At 41.4% G+C, this 22,676-nt stretch overlaps 1 protein-coding gene across 1 annotated transcript; it reads left to right on the forward strand.

Moving 5' to 3' along the window:
- The first annotated feature begins 7,869 nt into the window (after nt 1-7,869).
- LOC113019413 (uncharacterized) lies at nt 7,870-12,436 on the forward strand. Its single transcript, XM_026163132.1, has 10 exons — nt 7,870-8,006; nt 8,092-8,279; nt 8,532-8,672; nt 9,486-9,624; nt 9,767-9,944; nt 10,217-10,358; nt 10,944-11,087; nt 11,786-11,838; nt 11,967-12,049; nt 12,129-12,436. Exons 1-10 carry the CDS (start codon nt 7,878-7,880, stop codon nt 12,201-12,203), a joined length of 1,272 nt encoding a protein of 423 aa, XP_026018917.1. The 5' UTR covers nt 7,870-7,877; the 3' UTR covers nt 12,204-12,436.
- Nucleotides 12,437-22,676: the final 10,240 nt, after the last annotated feature.

Here is a 22,676-nt window from a genome sequence, read left to right on the forward strand (position 1 = left end):
CTTAAGGGTGCACAATGGAATGGCCTCAGGAAAACATGTAGCAACGCACATCAAAGTCAAGAGGTACTGGTGGCCCGATTTTGTTTTAGGAAGTGGACCAACGCAGTCGATGAGTATGTGTTCAAAAGGTTCTCCTAAAACTGGAATAGGGTGTAATGGAGCGGGTGGAATGACTTGGTTAGGCTTACCGCTAATGTGACAGGTGTGACAAGCACGACAATATTTAGCAACGTTGTTGTTCAATCCTGGCCAAAAGAAATGGCGCAGAATGCGGTGGTAGGTTTTTCTAATACCTAAATGTCCAGAAAAGCTGTCATGGGCAAGACTAAGAACTGTCACGGCAGCGTCTCTACCACCTCAGACGCTTGAGAGACTTCCAACTGCCCTCCAAGGTGCTCAGGATCTTTTACTCGTGCACCATAGAGAGCATCCTGGCGGGAAACATCTTAACCTGGTTCGGGAACAGCACCATGCAGGACAGACGAGCTCTACAGAGGGTTGTGCGGTCAGCTGAGCGCACCATCCGCTCCGAGCTCCCTGACCTGCACTCAATCTACAGCAGGCGGTGCTGGACCAAGGCCAGGAAGATCGTGAAGGACCTCAGCCATCCCAACAACAGACTGTTCTCTCTGTTGAGGTCAGGAAAGCGATTCCGCTCCCTGAAGACCAACACAGAGAGACTGAGGAGGAGCTTCTTCCCGCAGGCGATACGGTCTCTCAATCACACCACCACACAGTACTGACCCACACATATGGTTCTTACACACACACTGGACTTTCTGGACTTTGGTTTTGCACAACACTGGTCACTATATTCTTCATTTCCGGTTAATACTTGTACAGCTGCTGTTATTGTGTATATATTTATTTATATTTAGATTTCTTCATACATTCTTATATAGTTCTATATTGTGTATTTTGTTGTACAGTTATTTTATTTTCAACTTTAATTTATATATTTATCTTTATCTTATTCTTCCCAGTTAAATTTACCCTTCATTCTAATTTGTGTTGTACAGTTATTTCATTTTTAACCTTAATTTATATTTTATTCCTTCCTAGTTAAATTTACCCTTTTTAATTTTTCATATTTATTTCCTATCTTATTCATAGCCTTTTCCTTTTTTGTTCTCTTTAGGTCACGAGCAGTTGTCCAAGCATTTCACTACATATCGTACTGTGTATGACTGTGTACGTGACAAATAAAATTTGAATTTGAATTTGGGGCGGCAGTCGTGTGGAGGTGAGGAAGGAGGATCCAAAAGCAGACAGTGGCAGAGGTGGGTTTTATTTACAGAGGTGAATAAGGTGACAAAAACAGGAAGAGCAGAGCAGGGAGTAAACAAACCTAAACTGGGAAAACTAAAGAACTAAACTAAACCAAACACTCATGGGAGGAGTAGCAAAATGCACACAGAAAGATGGCAGAGAGACGCAGAATGAATACCAGGTAACACAGAGTAGTGAAGACTGACACGGCGTAACACAGACAATGCGACAGAGAGCACAGGAAAACACAGGGCTTAAATACACGGGGAGTAATCAGGGAATGGGCCACAGGAGGGAGACACAGCTGGGAGAAATGAGGTTAACGAGACGGGGGAGCAGTAAAACTGAACACACTGACATGAGACATGAACTTTCAGAATAAAACAGGAAACTAACAGACACAGAACCAGACAGGACACTGAACTTGACAGGCAGACTCACGAGCAGACACAGTGACACCAAGGACAGACAGAGGGAACACAGGCAGGCATAAAACAAACACACAAACACATAGCAAACCTAAACAAAAGACAAGGCAGAATAAACAAGAATACAGAATAATATAAAGAAACACAAAACACCGAGTCCTCAGACCCAGGGACATGACAAGAACTTTGTGTCGGTACTGTTGAGGCACCAGAACCTGCTTAAACACATTCCAGCCCAGATCACCAGCTGTAGGCGGATACCAGGTACGCATCAACACATCATCCTCAACACTGTAGACACGAGGACACTGGTCACTAGAGTTGGCAGCTGAAAAACAACCCACAAGAGTCGGGTCACTGTTGTGCCAAAACAAAATCCTTTTTGTTAACTCCCAAAGGCAGTTGAGATGTCACTGATGGGCTAATAGACAGCATCGCCTCAGAGTCGTCCGTCAGCGGGTCACAGGTTTTAGATTGAGACTCCACCAGTGCAGAGAAAAGAATCAGACAAATCAACATCACCATACTTGCACTTGTGCACGCGAATTACAGCGCAGGCAGAAAAAACAGAGGGGGAACGCTCAGCGGCAGGGTCAGATAACAAAGTATCAGGCACAGGATTCTCAACCACTCTCGGGGTAGAAAACACTTTCCCGTTCGCTAAATCATTCCCCAGAATCATCGCAACTCCAGACACTGGCAACTGATCGTGCACTCCAACCAGTACTGAACCCGAAACGAGCGGCGATTGAAGAAACACATTGTGTAGTGGTACTCGCAGCACATCCATTTTTACTCCCGTAAGAGCATCAACAAGAGCATCCGAACCACAAAAAGAGTCATCAGAAAAAGGTAGAATACCCCTCAAAATGAGTGTCTGCGCGGCTCCAGTGTCACGCAAAATCTTGATTGGTCCTCCTCTTTTCCGTTCAAAGAAACAAACCCTTCCGACACAAAGGGAGGGTAGCTGTCATCAAGGCTTTTACTTCCCACTTCATTGCTAGGTGAAGTGGAAGCAGACATAGAATGAACGAAACCCACACTTTTCGGCTTCCTTACCATGTGAGCCTGCTCCTTGCGCTGTAGTGATGGGCAAACAGCGACGAGGTGCCCGCTTTCATGACAATAAAAACATTTGCGATCTGACACAGCAATAGCAGCAGAACGCGTCTGTCGCTTAGGGGAAACCCATAACTTTTGGCATGATGAGTTGCGATAGCGTACTCACGGCGAGCCGTCGAAAGTGCTGCACGATGAGTTAACACAAATTCATCGGCAAGGACAGCGGCTTTAGACAATAACCCCACCTTCTGTTCATTAAGGTACACCACAATATTTTTAGGGAGACATGTCTTAAACTCCTCCAGCAGGATCAACTCTTTCAGCTGAGTAAAGTTCTCTGCTTTACTGGCAGCCAACCACTTGTCAAATAAGACAGCTTTCTCACGTGCAAACTCCACAAACGTTTGACTGTCGGACTTGCTACAGGCACGAAACTTTTGCCGATACGCCTCCGGGACTAATTCATAAACCCGCAAAATAGTGGATTTGACAATCTCATAATCCAGACTGTCAGCAATGGAAAGACTCGCACAAACCTCCTGCACTCTTCCTACTAATTTGCATTGCAACAACAGACTCCAGACATCCTTTGGCCATTTTAAAGTGGTTGTGATGCGCTCAACAGCAGTGAAATAGGAATCAACCTCTCCCTCCCTAAAAGGAGGTACCAAAACAATCTGCTTGCTAGCGTTAAACTGGTCTACGATGGAAGTATCGGGGAGTGTATTGGAAGGGAACAGCGTCTTTCGCTCGAGAAGGATCCAGCTCCATAGCTCGTATGCGGAGATGCATACGACTTCCTTAGCCTCCGGCTCCACCTCCTTCAAGCGAAGGGCAAGCTTGAGATCTTCCGTCACCAAACCCGCCGCAACCTGACCAGTCGGGTCAAATTTAGGAGATTGAACGGCTACAGGAGCTTCTGCCCCGACATCATCCACCCCTTGGAAGGTTTCGGGACGGCCCCAGCAGCTTCCGGCCCTACTGCCGTCTCCAAACTCCCAGACCCTCTCGCCAAAGTTTTCTGCCTCCCAAACATTCCCCTATCCACCAGTTTCTCAAACACTGTTTAATTTCCGCCTTCTTAGAATGCAACGGAACATCCACATTGAATAAATTAGCCACTACTAACAAATCTGCTTTTGTGCACCGCTCCAACTTTTCAATGGAGGGCTGTTGCGCAAAATCATCCATGTCAAACGACATCACGAGCAAAGCACAATAGAAAAACACAACTCTGCAGACAACTAACCGCATCCGTGCACTCCAGACCCGCAAAACTCGCGAATGAAACTCTCCGTCTTCTGACACCCTCCACGACATTTCCCCCCCACCGCAAACGCAAAAAGGAAACGAACCAATCATACAAACGAAAAGGGACGAGCCCCCATTTATGCTACGCCCCTAGTCTAGGCGTGTAGAGAAGCACATAAGGTTGGAGGAGAGAGAGACAAATACCCGCCCTGGTTCCCAAGCCAAACATCCAAAACCAGTTGTGAGTAAAACATGTGATTTTATTGAAGGTAATGAAGCATAGCTCCAGGGTGAACCCAGACCAAAATAATAAACAAAACCAACTAAGTCCTATCAGAGAAAACTAACTAAACCCTAAGAAAGAAACAAAACAAACAAATGACAATACTAACCCTCGCTCCCTGGCTCCGAAAACAGGAGAAAACTGTTCAAAAGAAAAAGGCGGCTCACCCCTTCCGCTACAGCCTATGTGTGCCTAAGCACTAAGTTAATACACCTGGATCGGCTCTCACAGAGCACGCTCACAGCAAAAGTATAGGCTGGAAACCAGGATCAGGAGCGCGTCGGCTGTCAAACTACTCGCTCGCTTCTCTCTCTCTCTCTCTCTCTCTCTCTCGGCAGCTGTCAGAGCGGCTTTTTGAACACATTCATGTGTTCCAAGGTCCAATCAGCAGCTCGCTACTCTTCATTAGGGGAGGGACCTGCGAAGAGTTTTAAACACAGTAAAGAGACACAGAACAAAACAGCCCACACAGTATTCTTATGGCCACAGCCGTAACAAGATACGTAAAGATATCAGGGTAGGACTGTGGCGGTAAGTCGTCGGGGTCTTTACTCCACTGCCGTATTTCATATGGGTCCACATTTGTGATGCACTCTATTTTTTGCAAGTACTGCTGCGTCTTAATTCTCCAATTAAGGCTGGGCGAGTTGCCACAGAGAGGTGAAGGCAGCGATCTAACCCTAAAACAGATAAATGTAACCTTAGCCTCTTGTAGCTGTGAATGCTAATAAGAGTAGTTTTAACGGCTTACCCCAGGACCGGAGGCGCTATACTCTCACTGGTGGAGATAACTCGAGCACCCCTCTCCGCAACGCCGGAATAAATCAGAAAACTGCCGCGCTACAACAGGCCGCAAAACTACATTACTGCACATTCTAATACTTGGAGGGCTGTGGCTGTCATATGATCTACTCGCTTGCTGATCAGTCCGTCGCAGTGTGCCAGCATTTACTGCTGCTTTGCGCCGAATGCACGGGAGGAATGATCCAGAAAAATACCGGCTTAGCTTTATACGGGCTGACGCCATCCTGCAATCAATATGCAGGTGGGTTCCCAATTTACCTAGTTGCACAGCCGAGAGCGAGCACAGGAGAGAGCGAGAGCAGTAGAGGCGAGCAAGAGAGAGAGAAAAGAAAGGCGAGTAGCCCATCCGGCTACACTTAGATGAGAGGGTCCAGCAGTAGATCAGAGGAATAGGTCTGTGTGTTTTAGTTTGGCTTAGCTGTAGGCCTGAGAGTGTGTGTAATTGTGCAGAGGGAAAGGAATTTATTGACACTGGGGGTTTGTCTGTCATAAAAGGAGACAGGAAGCTACAGTGGGGGATGCGGATGCTGATGCTTTAACCTGAATCTAATAAACGGTCATAACTGATATAAACTTAGAAGTAGGTTTGCAGGAGACTCTCCACCCTATCTGTAAATGTAAGACAACAAGAGGCCAATGGCCCAGTGGATGCAGAGTGGGGGTCTCTGTCTGTAATATGTTAACTGTGTTTTGTATGTTGTCTAAAGGAATTTGGTGTAGCTTGGGTGAGGAGATTACTTTTATGACTGGCAGGAAGTCACAGATACAGAGACACACACACACAGTGCTTTAACCGTTACAACGCACCCACACACACATGCACACTCACTCACGTGCACTCACACATACACACAGGTACACACACACACGCACTCACGTGCTCGTGCATACACACAAAGACACAGAGCTTGCAGTACACCATGGGGGTTTATGATGGGGTTACTTCTATAAAGCTGACTGTAACAAACAAAGGAGTGGAAGATCTGCAGAGGGACACCGGCCTTGCACGTCTTCCCTTCTAGCAGATGCATGCTTAACAAGATGAATAAAGGTTTTTGTGAAAATGACTACTGAGTCCGGTGCCGTCTCTGGATGCCCGAGGAATAAAAAGAACCGGGGTGAAACTGATTTGTTCAGAGGGAGCAAAACGAAAAAACTTTTCCCAGTCTATGTCATCATCCAAAAGGGAGATCCCAACAGTGTCTGGGGTGAGTTTATTGTTCTTTTCAGTTATGGCTTCAGGTGGAATGTGTGAAAGGCAGTCATTATAACTCACCACCGGGAGTTGCTTAGCAGGTGAAAAGTGACGGCGGCGTGAGCATCGCTTCCTCTGAGGTGAGGAATCTGACGGGGTGTACAGCTGAGCAGACATGACAACCTGAACTTGACAACGTAAGACACAGACATGAAACACATGAAGGGCAAGGGAGACTTAACAGGGGAGACTTAACAGACACAAGGGGAATCTAATAACAAACTATAACAACCTAGGCATGATAAAAAATGAACTTAGAAAACCTGAAGGGCTTAAACATAAACCATAAACTAAAACTCAAAACGCTGGGTCAAAAGACCCAGGATTGTGACAAGTATAGTAAAAATATTTATTTAATCATTACTGTTTAAATGACTAATATGCAACATGCATTAGTAGTGATGTTGTGCTGAGGGTTTAAATGCCTTTTTGTCTTTTCCACTGATTATTTTCATTTCATTTGATTCATGTGATATATTTTGCCTTTTGTTATTAATTTGAATGACTATTTAATGTCTCAGTGCTTTGTGGACATTCTCCTGTAGATTTCTTCTGTACTGGCTTCTCTTCATTGACTTCCTGTTGGCAAATAGTGACTGGTTGGGGTGAGGAGATGAAGGAGGCTTCTTGATGCATGCTCAGTGATCCTACAAAATGAAAATAAACCAGTAATATATGTCTATGCTGTGCTCGTATTTATTTTACCCTACTCAAATTCAATTTCTGATACATTTTATTTTAAAAGATTTAAGATGGTTCTTTAAAGAACCACTCAAAAAAGCTTCTTTAAAGAACAGAATCAACTTTTGGACATTTACTTACCTGGATCACTGAGCATGCATCAAGAAGCCTCCTTCATCTCCTCACCCCAACCAGTCACTATTTGCCAACAGGAAGTCAATGAAGAGAAGCCAGTACAGAAGAAATCTACAGGAGAATGTCCACAAAGCACTGAGACATTAGATAGTCATTCAAATTAATAACAAAAGGCATGAAAATATACCACATGAATCAAATGAAATGAAAATAATCAGTGGAAAATGGCATTTAATATCTATCTATCTATCTATCTATCTATCTATCTATCTATCTATCTATCTATCTATCTATCTATCTATCTATCTATCTATCTATCTATCTATCTATCTATCTATCTATCTATTTTTCTTGCATTTGCGGATGTGTGGGTGATTCGATGCTTTCAGCAATATAGTGTAGGTTTCACCTAACGCTTCACGGGCTGTTCATGAGAAGGTGATTATGAAAAATGAAAAGTGAAAGACAAAAATCAAGATTTTTATTCGTGTCTCAGTTAAAAACATTTTTATCTTTGGTTTGCAAAGGAATGTCATTGTTGCAATGACAGGTGGTTAAGAGATTAACATTCCCTGCACATCACCACCTGTCATGAATTACCACAGTGCCATGAGACACTTCCTCATACCAAATCATTCAGTGAATAGAAAGCAGATAAAATGTGTGTGAGTCAAAGTGAGGCTGTGTTTGGAGGTGTTTGCGCAGAGAGATGAACACATTTACCATGTCTCTCTCTTTGCTACTGCTGCTGCTGGTTTGCAGCACGCAAGCTACTCATTTTTATGGGACAGTGATGACCTATTACCCAGGAGACACTTATGCAGATGGATCAGTTATGGTATGTAAATTTTCTTCATAAAACTATTTACTTAGCTTTTGAAATTTGACAGTGCTCAAGTACTCTTTCCACTGTAAATTTGCAGGCGAATATTCAATACAAGCTGAACTTCCACGACTGCACAAATGGTGACACATGGAGTTGCCTCCGTGGTGACTGTGGCTCTGGGAACAACACACTATATGAGGTAAAACAGGAAAGCAGTGGAGAGTGGTGTCAGAGAGAGGGAATCATGACTCGACGGGCTCCCAGCAATGCTCCGTTCGAGCTTTGGTGAGTATAGATCGCCATTTAACAAAATTAAATTTGTTGCACTTGTTTTCTAAGTTATCAGCAGAAGGTGACAAAATCCAAAGCAACTCATTCACATAATAATTAAACTGAACTGAGCTTTTTGAGAATTCCTTCAAATGCGTTTTTAATCTGGGAGATTTATAAAAAACAAATTATTGGGGTTTGGGGTAGGTCTTAATATCTACACATTCAGTTCACTCTGACTAACTTTCCCATAAATTTTCAACGAAGGTTGGATAGTGGTAACTGGATTAATGGCATTGTAAATGGCATTGTATCATGGAGAGCTGTGACTCTAGTGGAACTGAGGAACAGATCTGACACCGGCAAAGCCAACTCGTCACCCCAGACCACCATCATACCTGCTGTAAGGTAAGCCTGCGCACTGTTGTTTTATTTATATAGGTACGGTATGTATTTTTAATTACTGCAAAGAAATTACAAAATAATTCAAAAGAATCACTTGTAAATAAACTTTATCAGTTTAGAATTGAATTCTGTTAAAGTGTGCTTTAAATTCACAGAATTATTGTTGGTGACTTTCCTCTGAACTCCTTTAGGAACTTGTGAATTGAGTAACGTACAGTAAAAAATGCCAAGCTAAATACTTTCACTCAACTGAAAACTAAAATATACCTAGACATACCTTTGTCTAGTGAAGAGAGATTGAATCTCTGCTTTATTAGTGTGAACAAAGACTGTCAACAACTCTTTTTAATGCAGACTAAATGCAGGCAGTTAACCCTTAAACAGGTGAGTGCTGGTGCTGATCAAGTTTACATTCAGTAAATGTAAATGTGTAAAATCTGTACCAGATTTGTAGTATATCAAGTTTTCTAGGTCCTGTGTTAGTGTAGCTGTAGTCTGACTTCCATTGACTAATGGCATCATAATAATAATAATTGCATTTTGCTAAAATGCAATTTATAGAAGTGAACAGCAAGTGTGTTAAAACCAGCAGGTTAAAAACCTAAATGACACATAAGCAGAATTAATCTGTGAAAGAGCCAATGGAGATGGTATAAATTCTGTGGAAAAGCCTGGAGGCATCTGAGGATAGATGGAGAATGGCAGGTCTAGAAAGCCCTCAAGAAATCCACCTGGCTGAAAGAAGGTTAAGATAGGAAACCTGAACAACATAAAAAAAAAAACAATTCTGATAATCCTTTTCTATTTCTCTCTCAGAGTTCCCTCAAACTGTCAGAGAAATTTCGTCTTGTTGGCCTTCGACCCTGATGGAGATGCGGTTAAGTGCAGAAATGGAGATGCATTACTGTCAGAGTGTAATCCATGCACTCCACCATCTGTCCTCAGCCTTTCACCAGTAAGTAACTAGAACAGCTCCTTATGTTATTCTCATTTGTTTTTTTTTTTTTTTTTTTAGCGATAGACACTGGTGGCTGAGACCGAATTGAGGCAGCTACCAAGGACCCAACATCTCATCAATTTATTTTTCTTTTTTGGAGTCTTGTACTCTGTCATTCAGACCCACTGATAGCAGTAATGAAGGTCCATATGCAGTACAGCTGGTGATGGAGGACTTTCCCCGGCAGAACATAACCCTGACTCAAACCAATGGGACACAGACTAATTTAACTACCAATAATGCAATCAGCAAAATACCAGTCCAGTTTGTTATAAGGGGTAAGATTTCGTTTCTTGGCTGCTTAAATTTATAACCACAAAGAGCTGCTCTGAAATAAGAAATGATGAAAGTTGCTGAACTGAGCAAAAACATGTAGGTGTGTTTGTCTTAGTTGGTGTTGCAGTGTTGAGTCTGTTACCAAAAATATTAGGCACAATCTTCAGGAGCAATAGTTGAACAGATATTCTACTTTGGACCATCTGATGGATCAGTTTTCATTTCCATCCTATGAAGACCGGCTGAACATTGTTTCTTTTCTGTAATATTTTAGTGGATCCTGCAGTGCCATCCTGCACAGACGGACTATATCTGCCCAAGTTCCTGCCTCCAACTCCAGCCAACAGAGCTCAGCTATATACCCCTGTTGGACAAACTCTAGAAATCAGCATCAAAGCAGAGGCAACAAATTCCATGTACGTGAAAGAGAAAACAAAATTAGAATGCCAAAGTTTAAAGATAGGTTTTGTTACTGGCAGTGGTTGGACAAGAAATACCACTCTACGTTGGAAGACTTTCTATACTCTCCAAAATGTGATACAGGAAAAGACAAGACCAAGCACAAACTTGAATACCACCTAACATTCAGAGTAGTGCTGTCAGCGTTAATCTCGTTAAAATGGTGTTAACGCCATAACTGCATTAACGTGACAAATCTCTGTTAGCGAGTTAACACGGATTGCCCCATGCGAGGTGCTGCGAGGAGCTAACGCGTTAACCGTGCTAACGCATTGGCGCCATGCAGCCCTCGAGATTTGCCACATTAATGCAGTTATGACATTAACGTCATTTTAACGAGAATAACGCTGACAGCACTAATTCAGATACATAAAAAACTTGATAAATGTTGATTTGACTACATTTAAGTTGTAAAAAAAAAGGCTTAAAGTGAAAAAAAAACAGCAACACATGAAAATGTTATCTACTGCAGCTTTCAAACCTTTTGAAAAACACTTTAATCTTCTTTAATGTAGAAATCTTACGTATTCTGTTTGTTGAAGGATCTCTGAGCTGCTCTACAGTGGGCCCTACACTATATTTCAAAATAAAACAGGACCAGAAGAGTTCATCCTCACGTGGACGCCATCTGAGAGCGAAGCGGGAGAAAGCCACCCCATCTGTTTTGTTGTCCAGGCAGTTTCTGGGTCAGTATGTTGTCCATAAATATTATCCCATAGAGAAATACAACACTGTAAGCAGTATTTGAAAAGTAAAAAAAAGCAACATTAAACAGCATAAAAGATGGATGCAGCCTCTGGGAAGTGAACCATTGGTTGTTGGACTCTGCTTTAATTGTAGTGTTTTGGTGACCTCCGTGTTGGCTTTTATGAGGTTATCATATTTGAAAGTTGTGAATTTGTTTCTTTTGTCAAGATGCATTCATAAACTTTAATGCTGGAAAGCCTGACTGTGCCTTAATGTGCCACGTTTGTAAGGACGTAAGTAAGTCAAGTATGTGAATTACACCCATGTTTATGGAAAAAAAAACCCACTAACGGGAATCAGTGGACATAGACAATAACAGTGGTACTGAGTTCTCAGTTCTTCAGTTCCTAGCAACATAATTAAATAAATAAACCAAAACAATAAATAAAAAAAATACATTTTAAACAGGAAAACAAAAGAAAGACCTAGCAAAAAAAAGTAGATGTGCATAATTCCAGTCTAGTACTATAAAACAGAGAAAGCCTCACTTACATCCATAAATAAAATACTGTGTTGCGTGCTTGCAAGGTTGTGTGATCACATGTACACTTTATATGCTGCTTTAAACAGGAATTTTAAAATATATAAAACATATTTTTACTACATAAAACTAATGGGGCTGATTTACTTTTTACAGTATAGCGAAGTATCACTCTGACTTTCGATGCATCATTGTGACTGTTGAAGAGGGTGAGTTGAGTTTTTCCTGATTTTCGTTAGTCACCTTTTAAAATGCCATTGCCGATTTCCTTCATCATTTTTCTGCACTCGCTTCATATTTCAGTTAATTTTTAAACACACCTCTACTTTGTCTCTAGTTTATGTCGCTGCCCTGAGTGCGAGGATCTCTTTCTCATTGCCTTTTACTGCAGACAACGTTAACAGTGTCATCATACAGAAGGTGAGTCCCTTTTCATCTGTCAGAAGTACTCGTAACAGTGACAGTAATAATTAGCACCACTGCGTGTTTCCTGCTGCAGATTAAAGAAGAACTGGAGAAACGAGGTCTGCCGCCAGATGCGAGTCTACGCCTAGTGAGAGGAGACCAAGTATAAAAAAACAACCACAGCGCCCTCTCACTGCACATGAGTGCACAGCTCAATAGCCTGAGAGTGTTTCTCCTGGGTGTTATAATGTGACACTTCTCAGGGTGATTATGTTTATTATCTGCACTCTGTTCAGAAAAATAAATACCAGATTATGAGCATATCTGGTATTTGAGTCTGTAACTCTGTTTTAATAACAGATGTAAACTGATCAGACTTGTACCTGAAATGTTTTTCTCCGGTTTTTAAAATGTAATTTTTTAAAGAATATTTTTTATTGTATCGCATTGGTTTCAGCTGATTATGTGTTGCATGTGTATATCTGGTGGATTTCATATATAGGTAACTGCACTTTGCAGCATCTTTCTCTAATTTCTTTAATCACCGTGAGGCTCTCTTCTGCATCTGAAATGAATTAAACTGGGCCTTGAGGATTCAGTGTTACAATAACTGATGTTAAGATGCTCACGGTGAATTCTGAGTAAATATCCATCATTACGAGTTATCCAGTTCAGGGTTGTGTGAGAGCTGGAGAACAATCTGTCAGTGAATAAGAGGCAGAGTAAACCCTGGATTGGTAGCCGCTCCATCACACAAAAAGACACACCTATAGCTAACTTGGAATCACCAATAAACCGAGCATGTGCGTTTATGGACTGTGGGAGGAAGCCTGAGTACATGAACTCGAGGCAGGCACAGGGAGAGTATGCCTAACTCAACACAGGAGCTGACTCTATCTCTGTGGAGCACTGCAAAAGAACTTCTGGTGGAGGTGTTGAAGAAGTTGCTGTTCTTTAGCTGTATTAAGTATTTAATAATGAGGCATTTAAAACATTTAGTTAGACAATTAAATATCTGCAAAGAATTCAAAATGACTAAAAGAAATATGAACATAAATAAACACAAAAGACAAAGTGAAGAAAGTGTCGTGGTCCCAGGTCATGTGACCCAGTGTTTTGTGTTGTTGTATTTTTATGTCATTTTGTCTTATAGTTTATGGCTAAGTTCATTTGGTTTGTCTTGAGTTCGTTCCTACATTGCCTAAATTGTTCTGTTTAGTTCATTGATTATTTAGTAATTTCCCCTTGTGTCTTTGCCTTCTGTGTGTCTTTGTTTAAATCAGTTGTGTGAGTTCTTGTGACTTGTTCCTCTCCTCGTGTTTCATCCATTTTTTCAGAGTCTCTCTCTGTCCCCCTCATGTTCCTTCGTGTTCCCTCGCTCCCTCTCCTCTGCCTTTCCTCTATTCGTGTGTCATGTTCCTCAGTTTCCTATACTGTGAAAGTCCGGTGTTTCCATGTTTGGTATGCTTCCCCTGTGACATCATGTTTATTCGTGTCAGTGTGTTCCCCGTGTGTTCTCACTTCCTCATTATCCTTCGGTGTTTTTATGTCAGCTTTTCCCTTGGTCCTGTGTTGCGATCTCCCTTATTTTTGTGCGTTTCCCTGTGTGCCTCTTTGTGTCCTTTGTTCATATACATTTCCGGTTTAGTTTGTATTTCCTTTGGTCTGGCAATAAAGCTCTGTTTGAGTTACTTTTGCCTCCGTGAGTCTGCATTTGGGACCTTTCCTGCCTGCTGCACAGCCAAATTCATGACACAAAGACCAAAAACACTACAAACGTTGCACACTTCAACACAAAGAAACTTCCAGGTGCACATAGGTTTATAATCCCTCAGCACAACATGGTTGCAATCTGCAGGCTGTGCACTGAAAAACACATGCATCATAAACAGTGATGAGAATAATGGTGTTAAAAGTAGCGGTATTACTTTTTTTCAGTAACTAGTAATCTAATTTCTATTTCTGTCGTTACAACACCATTACCGTTACTAACAAGAAAAAGTGGTGCGAACACGTTACTGTTTTTCAACACACAGTTGAAGTTGTCTTCAGGTTAGGGAGCTGGGGGGGTGGCTAAGTACTGCTGATTGACTAAGGAGAAATGAAGTAGTCATGCTAAACCAATCACATAACCAATTTATATGTACGTATGGGTGTATCCGTATGTATGCAGGTGAATGTATACCTTGTACATATCTCTCTTGTGTGAATGTAAATTTGTCTGTGTTATTGTGTAAATACTTACGCTACATGGAGAGATGCCAAACTGCCTTTCATTGTTTTTGTAACAATGACAGTAAAGAGCTATTCTATTCTATTCTATTCTATCTCGTTCTCGTTGCTGGTTCGTTGTCTCCCTGAGTCTCCCTGTATCTCTGTTTAAAGGTTTCAGGTCAGTTTTGTTAGTTTCTCCAGTATAGTGGATGGGAATTATGGCTCTTTTTAGAGAACTGGCTGTTTCGGTTCAGCTCACTAAAAAGGCTCTTTGGGCTCCCAACCGGATCTTCAGGTTCTTTTGTTGCTTTATTTAATTTATTATCAACAGCAATACAAAATTATGCACAAAATGAATTACTAATGTAAAAAAAAATGTTGTTTTATTTATATATATATTTATGTATGTTTATACATAAATATATACGGTGGCCCCTAGAGACAAAAGACATACAAACTCCAAAACAAGTACAAATTCTAAAGCATGTACAAAGCTACCTAGATCACTTAAATTACACAATTGAAAGCATATGTGTATTGTTTGTGTATTTATATACAAACACTCATTAAATTTAATAAAAATAAAATAAAAATATTGTTTTACCTGTTACTACAACACACCAAATCCGGTCGTTGGTACTTCCCAATGACTGTAGAAAACATGGCTGACGCGACAGCAAGTCCTCCCATTGTGCAAAAATGAAGCCAAAATATCCCGCTTGTGGAGGCTGCCATCTTGCATTTTTGGAGCCAGCTGTGTCCCAAAACGTCGGCTGCATCCTCCGGAGGCCGCATTTGAAGGCCGATTACGTCACAGCCAGGCGATGAAGGCTGTCCCAATTCGTCGACTCCTTCAAATGCGGCCGACAAATGCGTCCTTCATTTCCCCGAATTTGAAGGATGGGTCGGGTGTGTCCTTCGTGGCCCACCATATCCCAGAATTCATAGCGCGGCCCAGCCAAATTTCAGCTGCCAACAATGGCGGGCGCTACTAAGTTTTAAAATTAGTCTTATTATTCTTTCTGGGCCACAAAATAAAATTTTAACATATTTTCAGGCGAGAAAGTAGCTGTGTAAACTTCAAATATCTGCTTGGTTTATCAAGACATCGCATATTTGCAAAAGTGTGCCGACATTTTCGGAGACGTCTGTTACCCACCCGCTTGATAGCAAGCCGGGGGGTTCAATGGCCACTCCAGCCGGCGAGAGCAGCGGACTCCCGGCTTCATCGTTTTCAGACCCACGCTTTTTCGCTACTCAGGTTAAAACATGACATATAAGTCAATAACTTAAAAATGTAATTATTTTCCTTTTTTCTGTGTTTTATTTGTTCCGGGGTAAATCGGTTTGGCTGAGATCAGAGTTATTAGATTATTAGATTAAATACAACTTTATTAATCCATCGGGTGGGTTCCTCCGGGATTTTCACACAGCTGAATAAACATTAAACAGAAAACTGATTGAACAGAAGTGTGAGACGGTCAAGAATTTATGGCAGTCTCCTGTTATATTTTAGATAGCAAGGAGCAGACGGCAGAGTTTATAGAGATTGAAAATGTGACGTCATTCAGGGGTAAAACCGCAAAGAATTCTGGGAACTCGTGGCAAGAGGTACTAGCGCACGCAGGCTTTCAATTGAACTCAGTTATACAGCGATAAAAAGAAACACAAAAAATGGCAAGAAGCTGTTGTATTATTAACTGCAATAGCAGGTCGCATGACAGCCACGGAAAGCCGACGGGTAAAGAGATCGATTGTTATCGGATTACGTCGTTGAAGAGAAATTGTTCAGCCATGTTTCCGAAGTAACAAAGACGCGACGGATGGCCTGGATTGCAGCCATTCAAAGACAAAATATAACGTCTCAGAACACTCCAGCTCACAGGTTAGTCTGCTCCAAGCATTCCCACAAAGGTCAGTCTGCTGTAGTAGTTAATACGTCATTTTCATAACATAATTGGTGATATAGGTTACAAGCAAGTCTGGCGCTGAACAGAAATTGTCGTGCTATGCTCCTTTATTTATTGTGCATAAATAGTGAATTGTCCTGACACAATATTGCGTTTCGCTTCTGTTATTATGGTACATTGACAAAAACATATACTTTTATTCACAGGATAAAACAGGTTTTTTGTATCACTAATTGTCCAGTGCAATTACAGCATACAATATTATTGTCACTGCTACATTTCTGTAACGCGTACCAGAAATTATTTCTACTACTAATTAATTACCATTGAGCTCAAAGGTTATATTAATAAACGTTAACGAATGTGTATTTATGAAGACGATTTGTGAGACTGGTAAACTTATGATACGTACGATGGTCTTTACTTTCTACACGGTACATTTCAAGGTCCTGCACCCATCCGTCGGTAAACTGTACCTGGGCTTGTTGCAGTGACCTGAAGTTACTAAACTTCACGAGTGTATGCACTCACTCCAAGAACCGTATGATTATAAATATGAGCGTGGTGAAAGTTGGGCAGCACGCTAACGTATTTTGTCCCTCTGTGTGCTCGCAAGGATCTAACACTTTCACTGGTTTGATTTTTTTCCTCGTATCTTTTCTTTGACTTTTCATCAAGTCTGTCTTTGTACGGACCGGCATGGTTCTCCTTCGTTTTGTACATAACTTTTTTGGGGGACAAAGAAAAAGCAAGAATTTATTGGAACCGAAGAATGAACATTTTGCGGTGCTGCAAATGCTTGCATTTGATGGGGTACTTGGATTGTTTTGCCACGAGTTACCGGCATGCAATGCGTGAAAGTCACGTGGTCTGTCAATCTCTATTAAACTCCACCGACACAGCGGTGACGCAAATCTGAAGGCTAGTCCGTCCCATTTCACAGCCTCGCACTTCCGGCCTTCTCGGTCTTCGAAGGACCCAGCCCACCTAGACCACGAAGGCCGGGTCCTCCGAAGGAAGCAGCCGACGTTTTGGGACACAGCTAAAGTCTGCTAGTAGTGACTTGAGGTGGAACGACTGCGTCACACTCCCGCCCACACACCCGCTAGACGTGACCGTAAACACGCCCCCCTACACTTTTTTACGTAGCCCGGCTGCTCCATTTTTTTGCTGATGGGTTTACCGCGACTGAGGACTCGTTCAATTAAGGTAAATACAATCACGTTACTGTTATGAAAAAGACACACAGCTTATCATCTTATAGTTCTACAACATCTAAAATCAGTCTGTTGTTAATTTGTTTGCTAGATTAGCCGCTACCATAAGTACTGTGTTGGAGGCTTGTCACTAGCTAGTTTGCGATGCTACACACCTGTTACTCTAATAGTCTGTGTTATTGAATGATTCAGGACTTCTTAGGTTTTGTTATCTATTTTTAAACAGCAATGAGATCATCTGCACACTCTACAGAGGCCCAGAGTTACTGTTAATATCAAAAATGTAATGCTGTCCTTTGAGATGTTAACATTTAAGACTGTGAGTGTAATGGTTTAAATCTTCATAGCCCTCTCCAGCCTGGTAACATGGAAACTTTAAAAACAGCAGCATGAGGTTTAAGTAGCGTAGTGTTATTTGTTCTTTTCATTTAATAATACAGTCCATGTTATATTAACAGCTAGATTCACCCTGGGGAGAAACCAGTGAGGGAGACCATCAGGACGAAGCTGGGTTTCCTGGGTCCAGAGGTTTGGAGAAACTTCTTCCCTTTCTTTCATCACAGTTGTCCTGTGCCAGAAGTTCTGTTGACCCACTGAGAGAGGCATCATTTAAGAAACACAAGGAACACTGAAGGTCATGGCATTGATCAACAGGACTCATGACCTTCACCAGCAGCTCCCTCACAGGGAAATCTTCAGCACTCCTCCATAGGCCCGCCCCAGGAGATGGATAAACCCAGCATTTCATGAACACTGTGATGGAGACCTTTGGTTTGTGTAATGTTATAAATACTCGGATACTCCCCAGAGGCTCCGGACTTTTACATAAAGATATTATATTCAGTCCTGTAGAAAAATATATGATCCTCTCTGGTTACTCTGGTATGAATAACTTTGAATCACTTTGTGGTAAATAACACAGTATCTGCAAAAAACTGTGAAAGAATTCCAGATCACAAGTTTATAGTTAAACATACAAGTGACGACCTTTGACCTTCATCAGGTTTTATTTAATTGTGTCAGAGAAACTCAAACGTGCTCTTCATGCAGCTGAGTACATAAAGTGTTTAAAATGGAAGCTGTGCAGGTCTGAGATCAGCAGCTAAGTGAAACACCAAACTGAGGTCCTGTTAATGCTGATATATAGTGACACGGTTACATGAGTGATTAATCCTTTTGTTTTTTGTCTTTAACTTTATCAATAAAACAGCTGCAGCTTTCACTACAGCACATGTGGTACTTTAACTTTTGTACTGTTTTCATCAGTTCATTTTGCAGTTAACATGTGAACATGTCGGATGATCTGTCTGCTGTCACTGGGTGGTGCTGAGGTCTGAATCTGAGGGCAGCCCCTGTAGTCACAAAGAACAGAACCATAACAAACTCAAATATAAATTTTATCCCTCAAATCTGAAATAAAGCTGATCCTTCTCTGTCCCACACTCAGGATCTGAAGCTCTTCTCTTACATTTTTTTCAGTTCTACAGTTTAATCCATAGTTACTGATTAATGAGGAGTTACTGAAGTACAACCTTAAAAAATTGTGTTATTGTCTTTACACATGTGGAGACTGAAAACATACTGTTGTTTGCACATATTTGATAATCAGCTCTGTACAGGAGCTGAAGCAGAGTGCAGCCTGTTGCTTTTACAGTATAATACTTGTATTGTACTTGTATATATCTCTTGATTTCTTTAGTCGGTGTAAATGCACGGGTTAGCTAAATGAACTTTACAAAACAAGTTTCCCCACAGTTTCCCAACAGCCGAACGCTCATCTTAGCTAGCTAGGTCTCAGGACCGAGCTAAGGACGGTAGTTACGGATTAGCTTACAAACATGTTTAACTTACCGAAAAAGTGCAGCGGGGCCTCGGGTCCTTCTGTCGGGTAGTCCAGTTTACTGAAGAACACCTCAGGCTGTCAGGTTAAGACAGTCGGTTTTGTTTTCATAACGCACACGCTGGCCCCCCTCTCAGAGCCTACGCTCTATCTGCTATTTACAAACAGAGATACGCAAGTTTCTCCGTGACTGCAGCTGCCAGTCAAAGCTGTTATGATGACGTTACACCCCAATTTAACATCACTGCGGTAGTAATTAGAATCAAACTTATGGGAGAGGAGACCCCTTGGACATCAATCAGCGTGATGAGAACTATTGAAAACAAAAGAAAGAAAAATGTATCTGAGGAGAATTTATTTATTTTAGTCTGACCCCAGTCCCATCCGCTAACATGGAGGAGGCGGGGTTTATGTCCTATACTGCAGCCAGACACCAGGGGGCGATTAGCCACTAGGTAACAAAAGCTCAACACTGTCTCTAGCATCCTGGAGCACTTCGGTTGTGTTTTGGAGTTTTGGAGATTTCACATTCTTCAGATTTTGTACATGCTTTGTCTCTAGCGGCCACCGTAAATATATTTTTATTTATTCACTCCACATAAAATATAATAAATAAATTATAAAATACAAAAAACAACTATTTAAATTAAAATTTTAAATATTCAAATTTTCAGCTTTTTCCTTTTAAACTAATTTAAAGTGAAAGAACACAAAACACTGCAAACCACAACACAATAAAATACAAATTAAAATATGTAAAAGAAAAAGAAGATGCACATGCTCTCTTATATAGGCCTGAGATGATTTTTTAAGAGAGTGTTTTCCTACTTGGAATTGCATACATAGGACTCACTGCAGGAATAAACTTTCTGAATCCTTTATCATCCCCAGTTACAACTAGCTGTGGATGATTACTATACCTTTCTAATGTGATTATGTTGTCTCTTGTTGTCAAAGGAGCTTTGCAAGCTCCTTTGACTACGATGACCTGGATGACTGAGAACCTTCACAGACATGTTGTCTCTTGTTGTTGTCCCTGGCTCTCTTTCTCTCTTCCTCCTGCTATGTTCCTGTGCTACTGCTAGTGTAACTACCACCCCTCCCCCCTCTGCTCAGCGCAAACACAAGGCTCAAGTGTGGCGTGAAGCGAAAAAAGTGAGAGAGTAAGATAAAAAAAAAAAACACTTCAAAGAGTCGGTTCTAAGAGCCGTTTCATTTTCACAGACACATCGCTATTTTTCTCTCCTTGTAGCTGCTGTTGTGCTCTAAATGCAAAGATTACCTCTTCATTGCCTTGGTCTGCGGATGACATCAATGTTATCGCAGTACAGCAGGTGAGATTTTTCTCATTTTTTTAACAGCTCTAGCTTAGTTTTGTTTCATCTTATGATTTATATTATATTTAAATTACAACCACAGCGGCCCCTGCTGTTTAATTATGAAAGTGCAAGTGTTTTCTGTAATTCCTTAACTTGCTTTAAGAGTCTCTCTTCTGGGCGTTCTTATAAATTATGTTTAAAGGGGGGGGGGATCTATCCATTTGTGGAAAAATCATGGCAAATAAGTCAAAATAACACAGTAATAAAAAAAGGGTTTAGTTATTATTATTTATTGAGTGAATTATCAAAATGCACTGCAGGAAAATGTGTTCACTTTAGTTTGGTAGTTTTTCAGTAAGTTTTCTAGAGAAGGTTTGAAGCAAGTTTAGATTTGTAAAAATTTACAAATTGAATTTTTAATGAAATTATTTTTGTGGCACAATGAGCTTGGAAATATACATAAAAAGATGGCTTTATACTTTATTTGAAATATTATTTAGATATGCATATGCTTTTTATACCATATAAAAATAGACATATGGATCTGAATTTAGATCAGATCTTTTTTTGATTTATTAATTTTTTTCATGTACTTGCATATAGTACATGATTGAAAGTTTCAGCTTACATAAAATCATTCAGGAAAATTGTGAATATATTCAAATTGTAATGTTTTTGTCATGTATGCAAGTTTTTTTTTTCAGAAGAAGAAAAATTCTTCCCAATCGCCAGTCTTGGTAGCCGGGAATCGGTCCGCCAAGGTCTCCGCTCCTGGCTGCCCCCCGACCCACATAGCACCCAACCCCTATGGTGCCTCCTGCGGGTGGTGGGCCTGCAGGAAGATGGGCCCATGTCCCTTTTTTGGGCTGTGCCCGGGCAGGCCCCGTGGAATAAGGCCCGGCCACCAAACACTTGCCCTTGGGCACCCTCCATGGGCCTGGCTCCAGGGCGGGGCCCCGGTAACCCTATCCCGGGCAGGGTGAACTGTTCCCTCGATGGTCTTTTTATAGGGATCTTCTGAATTGCTCTTTGTCTGGTCCCTCACCCAGGACCAATTTGCCATGGGAGGCCCTACCAGGGGGCAAAATCCCCCAGATAAAACCCAGATAGCAAGGAGACATTGAACAGATGTTGATTTTCCATCTGAACCATCAGAATCGTCAGGATTGAAATGTCAACACAAAACCAATGTTGAAACAACATTGAAATACTGATGAAACCTGACACTGACATTGAAATAACATTGATTCACTGTTGTTCTGTCATCGTTGATTGTTGATCTATTTATAGTTGACAAGGTGACAACAATCACGTTGAAAAACCATCGATTTATGGTTGAGCGGGAAATTAAAGCTGCTACCACTTGGACTATTCCGCAGCACCCCTATAGCTCAGTGGGCAGGGATAGCTCAGTAGGTAAAGTGGTCACCCCATGATCGGAAGGTCGGCGGTTCGAATCCACTTAACGGTTACCCTGAGGTACCCCTGAGCAAGGTACCGTCCCTATACACTGCTCCCCGGGCGCCTGCTTAGTGGGCTGCCCACTGCTTCACTGAGTAAATGCGTCAAATGCAGAGAAAAACAAGTAATTTCCCCATGGGGATCAATAAAGTATCCATTATTATTATCACATTGGTACATCCCTCCAGGTAACCATTGTCTTGTACAGTAGAGCGGGACATTAGATTTACTCTCAGCGGAATTGACCGGAGAAGGCATCAGTTCATGCACTGCACTGGCCTGCGCCACGATTAGTATAAGGTAAGAATGAATGACTTTTGTTCTATTCGTTATTTCCACGGTTGCATTTGAATAAGAGTAAAAAAAACAAACAAACTTGTTAATGTAAAGTTTCAGATAAAATGTGGGAGCCCGAAATTGTGTCTACTTTCATCTTACAATCCGGCAACAAATAAATTGCACTGCAAACAAAGTCTATCAACAAAGAAAACATTTTCGTTTCATACTTTTCCGTTATATTCCCTTACAAAGCTAGCTTTAACGCTTCGAGGGTTCCTTTGTTCTTGCCGTCGCCTCGGCGCTTGACCCAGACTTTCGCTCTGTAGTTGCTTTTTAGCATAGTACTACAAAAAATTGTAAATCTGTGATATATGATTGATAAACGTAAAGGTAACTGTATAA

The sequence above is a fragment of the Astatotilapia calliptera genome, chromosome 3 (assembly GCF_900246225.1).
Source record: "Astatotilapia calliptera chromosome 3, fAstCal1.2, whole genome shotgun sequence".
In the NCBI taxonomy this organism is placed as follows: domain Eukaryota; kingdom Metazoa; phylum Chordata; class Actinopteri; order Cichliformes; family Cichlidae; genus Astatotilapia; species Astatotilapia calliptera.

Excerpts from the sequence above, each read along its gene's own strand:
- LOC113019413 (XM_026163132.1), top strand. The coding sequence starts at position 7,878 with ATGAACACATTTACCATGTCTCTCTCTTTGCTACTGCTGCTGCTGGTT. Across the intron at positions 11,839-11,966 it reads CATTGTGACTGTTGAAGAGG|TTTATGTCGCTGCCCTGAGT; the intron begins GTGAGTTGAGTT and ends CTTTGTCTCTAG. Across the intron at positions 12,050-12,128 it reads ACAGTGTCATCATACAGAAG|ATTAAAGAAGAACTGGAGAA; the intron begins GTGAGTCCCTTT and ends TTCCTGCTGCAG.